The sequence below is a fragment of the Callorhinchus milii genome, unplaced genomic scaffold (genome assembly GCF_018977255.1).
Source record: "Callorhinchus milii isolate IMCB2004 unplaced genomic scaffold, IMCB_Cmil_1.0 Scaffold5, whole genome shotgun sequence".
Classification (NCBI taxonomy): Eukaryota; Metazoa; Chordata; class Chondrichthyes; order Chimaeriformes; family Callorhinchidae; genus Callorhinchus; species Callorhinchus milii.
The window spans coordinates 26,088,020-26,096,014 of NW_024704746.1; the positions used below are offsets into that span (position 1 = coordinate 26,088,020).

General features: G+C 42.0%; 1 protein-coding gene across 1 annotated transcript; it reads right to left on the reverse strand.

The window, feature by feature from the left end:
- Positions 1-1,619: 1,619 nt before the first annotated feature.
- On the reverse strand, positions 1,620-7,995 carry LOC121849188 (ubiquitin-conjugating enzyme E2 N-like). Its single transcript, XM_042335180.1, is given in 4 exon segments — positions 1,620-1,945; positions 2,297-2,426; positions 2,428-2,544; positions 7,826-7,995. Coding segments are annotated over 4 exon segments (429 nt in total). The 5' UTR covers positions 7,856-7,995; the 3' UTR covers positions 1,620-1,793.

A 7,995-nucleotide genomic window follows, 5' to 3' on the forward strand; every position in this document is an offset into this window, starting at 1 on the left:
ACTATTTTTTTTCTTGAGGGATTATTATCAGGCGTTTGGAGTAAGGAAACTTGCCCAAGGTTTCCCCTGCCGGGAATCGAACACGGGTCTCTCACTTGTGAGGTGAGTGCTCTAACCACTGAACTACAGGACTCCAAAAAATGCAAAAAGTGGTTTAAATGTTTAATATTAATGCAGATTTAGGAATATTTTTCAATGTTGCATTTACAACCCCGGGGATCTGGGGATTCTATAACCTGCTTCACGTGATTTTTTCAGGTTTGGTGTTAAAATAATAATTTGGTCACTTCAATCCACGACTGTTTGTGGGACGCTGCTGCGAGCAATTGGCTGCTGTGTTTCACCCACAAAATGTAGTCAATTCACTTTACAGTAAATTTTACACTGTACATCGCCGTATCTCACAGGAGAGACATCTGAAAACGTTTCACAAAGTGAATTGACTATTGTGTGTGCTGTCGCGTGTCACCCACAAAATACAGTCAATTCACTTTACAGTATATTCTGTGAAGCGCTTTGAGACGTCTCAACAAAGTGATGAGGCGCTGCATCAAATAATAATGATCCTCGCATTTGATACAACCTCTTAGGAACGTCTTCACGACGTCTCAAAGCGCTATGTTATCTTCATGGGGCGATAGTTCATTTAGATTCAGGCGAACCTCCCAAGCATATAGAAAGCCACTAGGTGGCAACCTAAAGATGACTATAATCCTTGCGCTTGATAAAGAAACTCTTCACCTTGTTGAAATGTTCTATTTTGTGGGTAAATACTGCAGCCAATTTGTATATAACATTGTCCCACAAACAGCCGTGAATGAGGTGAACGATCAATTTTTCTGGGGGGGTAAAATTCAGATTCAGATATATTCTTATTGTTTTGGGACGTCTCAACGACAGGATAAGGCCTACGCCAAATGCAAGGATTATTATTATTAAATGTCGAAGGGTGGCATATTTGCATATTACAATACAAACAAAATGACATTTACACGGCGCCTTTCACGTTGTGAGGACGTCCAAAGGCACTGGACAGTCAGGGATTGGGACCTGAGCTGCGGGTTGGGATCAGGAGGGGTGGAGGGCAGGGAGGGTGGGGGTAGGAGGGTGACCGATGGTGTGGTTGAAGAGGAGGTTCTTGAGTCATGCCTTGCAGGAGGCGATGGAGGACATTAAATTATTTTCTGTGTCTGCTGGCATTGTGATGCTCTGCTGTGACTAAAAGTCTGCAATCCCAGCTTCTGCTGTTATTATTACTTATATTTTGTCTCTACCCAAATCCCGTCCAGGGACAACAATGAGGTCAGATGCTGAGCAAGGGATGGGGTGGCGGGAGTGACCATTAGTGTGATTTAGCTTCACGACTGTGGAAAATTTAATCAAAGTGTTTTGGTCCTTGTGATTGTGCTCAACAGCCTAGGATAAGGCCTGGAGTATGTACGTGGTGGAAGCAAATTACACCTCCCAAATCCAAGAATAAACACTCCTCCCCTAGAATTGTCACGTCCTTTAACTAAGGGTGGTCCCACTAGCTGGTTTTGCCCCCCCCCCCCCCCCCCCATTTTATCCGGCCCACCCACTCTCTCCATAACCCGGAAATGTCATGTTTCTGGAAGGGAAACACAACAATATTGCTTGTGCGGCCTGCAGACGTTTCTCAACTAGGGTATAATAATAAATAATAACAATCCTTGAATTTGATGTCTTCGAGATGTCTCAAAAAAGGCATCCGGCCCTCAGTAGCCAAAAGATTCCCCACCTCACCCTGATCAGCAAAAAGCAACAGAAAATCCTCAGACTTTACCAGTTTCTATGGCTTTGGCCTCATTGCTCTTCCACTGTTCAGCTACATCATTTGCTAATGGATCATCAGGATTTGGGGCACTTAATAATGCCTGGATTGATAGCAGCACTGTCCGAATTTGCAAAGCTGGAGACCATTTATCTGTGGAGTGAATCAAAACGTTACCAAGTTAATAATTACATTGGTTTATACAGAACTGAGCGTCAAACTATAAAATGCAGAAATTTAAAAACATTAACAACAAAATAACATTTACACGGCACCATTCACAGCGGGAGGATATCCCAAGGCGCTAGACAGTCAGGGATTTGGACCTGAGCTGGGGGTTGGGATCAGGAGGGGGGAAGGTGGGGGTAGGAGGGTGGCCGAAGGCGCGGTCAAAGAGGAGGTTCTTGAGACGGGCTTTGAAGGAGGCGAGACAGGAAGTGGGGCAAAGGGACAGTGGATGGAGCTCCAGAGGGTGGGGGCAAAGAGGCTGGAAAACAAATGTACCTTTCAAAATGTCTAAACAGATTCTGCCCAGCTTGTCTACATTTGGATGATAGATTTTGGTCATGAAGCGTACTTTAGGAGCTGCCATGGGATATTCTTCTGGCAGAAATAGTTCAAGTTTAAAAATTCCCGCCTTCAAAAGGGGAGTCCTGGGGACCGGCAATAACAACATGAAAGTAACGAGCATTATTCTCGTCTGGCCGTGCCTGAATCCCTGGCACTGGTTCTTGCATCAAGCGAACAGTTTCCTAGAAAAGATTAAAAATAAAATGCCAGTCAGCGATACACATGTGACATGACATCTCATGTACCTTTTCCCTTTAGTTATACTAACAAACCAAATTATCAATGGCATTCACAACTATTAAAATATGCCATATGTTTAATTACAATACATTTACTTTTCTGCAGATTCATTCAAAGATATTAATTCCTGAATCTTTAGACTTTCTGAGGGATCAGGATCCACAGTATATTAGTGTATGAGTTCCTCTACAGGATCCTTTCAAATGTACAAATTAATAATAATAATCCTCACATTTGATATAGTGCCTTATCACGTCCTTGAGACATCTCAAAGCGCTTCACAGAATATACTGTAAAGCGGAGGGAATGTATTTTGTGAGCGAAACCCGGCAGCCAAATGCGCACAGCAGCGTCCCACTAACCGTCATGGATTGAGTGACCAAATTATTAGATATAAATTATGTTGTATAGCTGTTAATGATCGTCTCAGCCAAAAGGAAACGTTGCAGTAAGATGGCTAGTAGCTCACTGTACTAAATGACTACATCACATCTGATGGGGTATGAACACACTTACAGTTTTAAGTCTAACATAGCGTTTGGCCACTTTTCCATTGTGCAGCCATACATACACTGGTTACTGTATTTGTGAGTGAATGTTGAAAACTCATTCACTTGTATGCTGTTCATTTTATTGGTGTTTATTTGGAAAATAGACATTCTAGCGGCAGTTTAATTTATGGGAGACATTTTGAAAAGGTTGTTATACGGCAGCTTACTGTTACAGCAGAGCACAATATTTGAGCACAAGAGCACTATATACATTCCCACATTAGCTCATCCAAATAAATAAAAAGAAATTGTATTTACACAGCACTTTTTACGTCTTCACAGTTCTCAGATTCCACATAAATAAGGTGGTACAGTGAAAGTACATGTAAAAGGCAACAGTAAATTGTGTAGGTTGGATGATGCAGTTGCAATGAAAATCTATGAAACATTTACACTAAATATTGTTAGTCACGTCCCACTTGGGACAAGTGTGAGAGCTTATAGTTCAGCCGCTTTTACGCCAAACCAAAATGTTAGCACGTGCCCTCCTCGCCAAATCCTAAACTTTGCAATGACACCCAATATGTTTTAAGAATGCACAACAATCTGCAGAAGATGTTTTCAATGCCTGAGTGAAATGCAGAAACAAACTGAAAACTCACAAGACTCTGTAGTTGCTATTAACAAAGCATATGCTGAGCTCTTGCGGCAGCATCAAGTACTGCAGCAGAACTGATTTGTCAAACTCTAGCTTGGATCAAACATCCCCTGGTGACTGCAGTCTGTGCTACAGACACTCCAGTCTTCAAGTCAATTGTCAAAAAGATTTTTGTCTTAAAGGCAGACAAATTATTCCAGATGATCAGAAATGCATACATTTGGATATGGGGAAATTGAGTAAATTGATACACTACAGGAACTCTCTCTCTAATTTTTTTTCTTTGTTTCTTACCCCCACAGTGATATTTAGTGACTTTTCTTCCATTATAGATAAGTGGAGTCTTGTAGTTAGAGCACTCTTCTCACAAGCGAGAGGACCTGGGTTTGATTCCCGGGCAGGGAGAAATGTTAGGCAAGTTTCCTTACTCTACACACCTCAAAATACACTCAATCTATCACTATTTGTGATACACTAATTGCGCAGTTGGAGGCCACATTTTGCCCACAAAATATAGTCAATTCACTTTATAGTATATTCTGTGAAGCACTTTGAGACTTTCAATGATGTGATAAGGCACTATATCAAATGCAAGGATTATTATTATGATTATAATACAGTTCACAAGATGAAAAGGTGACCTTTTGCAGACCAGAGCATTAATCTGATTGTAGTGCAGGTCTAGGAAAACCATAGAAGACTCCAACAAATGTGCTCAGCTCATTGTACTGCCAACGGCATAGGTTCGGTGTTGCTTCAGAAACAGTGGAAGAGTGTATATTCTATTGCTTTCCACAAGGACTATCAACCACTTGCACAATGTGCTTAGGTAGTCCTGCGCAACTGATTATATTGCACTGAATCTTCAAACAATTACATCCAACAAAATAATCAAGCGCTGACATCAATATTTTAGTTAATTATGGAAAAACCTGTGAAAATCGCTACATAGTAGAGAATTGCAAATAAACAAAATTGCATTTGAAAATAATTCTAACCAGAGACACCTGAACAAACCATTAACAGATTTAGAAATGAGTTCAATAATTAAATTACACAAGTCAATGACTTTAATTGCCAGCGTCCATGTGAAAGGCAAATGTATTTTTGTTGTTGTTGTTAATGTGCTGCCAATATTTTATACAATATCCAACTCATTACTTCAAAAAGCTCAACCCAATCACTTCTACCAGCACTTTACCAGAGTTCAAGCTCAAATATTCTCACCAGGGCAAATGTATAAAGAAATCTATAACTCCATTGTCAGGGACTTTTCACGGATTAAGGAGAGGGAATACAAAAATGTCACACTGTTATGATTTACAGCTATGTAATGAGGGGGAAAAAAACATCTGCATTACATATGCTTAAACTGAAACTCCACTTAAACTTGTAGTGAAATCCACACGTCCTTTCTGGCAGGTTTCTGTATCTCCCTCAACCAATTTTTTAAGGAATCAGAAGAAATTAATGAGGAATATTTTTAAAGTTTTAATAGCATGACACTACAAAAGCACAACATAAACAGTGCCAGCATTTACATAGAACTCCAACCTCAAGCTTCTTTTCTTTTTTCTATAAAACCTCACACCTGACAATGAAGATTCACACATTGGGATAATACTATACAGATTATTAATGCAGTATTAAGGGAGGATGTATTCCTGGCTCTGTCAAGGCAGTGCTTGTTCTGCTTAAAAAGAAAGATACACAAATATTGATGAACTACTAAATATTTCAATTTTTACTTTATTGTATATCCTGTGAAGCACAACGAGATGTCTAAACAATATCAGGTGCTATATCAAATGCAACAATTATTATTTATTATTAAAACTCTAACAAGGTACCACTACAACAATTGTTGCAATATTAGATATTTGCTCACACCTTGTCCCCAAAACCACATAATTACATTGATTTCATTTAAATGTTTGCATTCAGCAGCAAAAAGGTGAGACATTCCATTGTATGGGTTCAGAGTTTAATACAGGTGTGAGAAAAATAAAATAATTACATTGTACTAGTTCAAAACACCCTCCCATTGATATTCCAATACCAATTGAAATCGCATATATTCTGGGGGATCCCACATATCTTGAAGGCCATTATTTCACTTCTTTAAAGACATTTCTAGAAGCAAGAAAACCACAACTGTGGTGAAACCCCAGCAACCGCTGGGTACTATTATTATTCCTCGTCTTAATAATAATTCTTGCATTTGATATTGCGTCTTATCACATCGTTGAGACACCTCAAAGAACTTCACAAGATGTACTGTCAAGTAGATTGACTGTATTTTGTGGGAGGGATGTGACAAGTCAATTGTACACATCAGTGTCCCACAAACAGTCGTGGATTGAGTGACCAGTTTTAGTTAGGGGATTTGTTGGCCAGGACAAATGGCCTTCCTGAAGGAGAAACAGCAAATCTTGTCCGTACTTCCTTAAAATTGAAATGTTAGTCGGGTGCAAAGTTAAACTGAAACTTCCAGAAGCTTCTCCAGCCAAAGTGGAAACGCTGCCTGTGCACTTAGCCGACAGTGGTTTCACAGACAAACTACTGCGCTGAACGTGCACAGACCTGTCAAACACGGGTGGAGCACTGCTGTGAGCAATTGACTACTGCACTTCACCCACAAAATACACAGTCAATGATTCCAATTTACAGTATATTCTGTGAAGCGTTTTAATACATCTCACTGGTGTGATAAGGTGTTATATCATATGCAAGGATTATTTTTATTATTATACTTATTGCAGTTTAAACCTGGATTTAATGGGTTTAATTCTCTTTGACCGTGCCTTCAGCTCCCCTCTCGACTCTCTTCCTCCTCCTCGCTCCCTCCCTTCCCTCCCCTCACCCTGACCATTTCCCCCCTCCTCTCTCCCTCCCTCCCTCCCCTCACCTGACCATTTCCCCTCCTCTCTCCCTCCCTTCCTCCCCTCACCCTGACCATTTCCCCCTCCTCTCTCCCTCCCTTCCCTCCCCTCACCCTGACCATTTCCCCCCTCCTCTCTCCTCCCTTCCCTCCCCTCACCCTGACCATTTCCCCAATGCTCGGGTCATGACCCAACTGTGCAGCGCCTTGGGACGTCCTCCTGACGTGAAAGGCGCTCTATAAATGGAATCTTGTTGTTGTTGTTGTTGTTGTCTAAATTGAGGGAAAAAACGACACATTTTCAGACAGAGAGAGGGAACTTCTCCCTATTTTTCCCCCGATGGTGACTTTAACTTTTCATTCAATGGTGCTGATTCATAATAATAATCACTGCGTTTGATATAGCACCTCATCACATCGTTGAGACGTCTCAAAGCTCTTCACAGAATATACTGTAAATATAGGTATATGTGTAACATAGGAACAGGAGTAGGCCATTCAGCCCCTCGAACCTGTTCTGCCATTCTAATAGATCAAGTAACATTAAATATTATGAAGTAACGTTACTCTCAATCTAAGACTGTTTGTGGGACACTGCTGTGCGCAATTGGCTGCCGCGTTTCACCCACAAATATACAGTTAATTCACTTTACAGTCTATTCTGTGAAGCGCTTTGAGACGTCGAGAAGACGTGATAAAGGCGCTACATCAAATGCAAATATTATTATGATACTATAAATATATATATATATATACACACACACAGGAATATATGGCGAACATAGGAACAGGAGGAGGCCATTCAGCCCCTCCAAACCGCTCTGCTATGCTGCGAGATCTCCCAAGTCACATCATGATGTAACATTATTACAGAGTGGAGTGACTGTGTATTTTGTGGGTGAAACGCATTCTACCTTCACAAACCCCGGGCCCTCTCACAGACAGCTGTCTGTGTACCCGCCCCCCCAGTAACAGCGAGGAGGAGCTGCTGGAAGCCTCTCCGTGCCGCTGGGCACCGGCTGCAGAGCCTCTGTGGCTGCAGGAGGCCTCCACCAGCGCCGCCATTTTCCCTCAACCGTGTCTCGTCCCCGAGCGGAAGTGGATCCCCGGCCACTTCATCTGCCTTTATTTTGCCTCCGACTCTCTTCCCGGGGCCGGGACACACGACATTAAGGGGCGAGGCGAGTGCGTACCTTGCTGATACGCTTGGGAAGTCCTGCCATTGTGTGCGTCTCTCTCTCTCTCTCTCACAGACTGACTGACAGACGCGCTTCTCTTCACCTTCCTTTCACCGTCCCAGGTCCACTTCCGTCTGTGACGCCCGCGCCCTTCCGCCCTTCCTTCCTTCCTTCCGCCCGCAGTG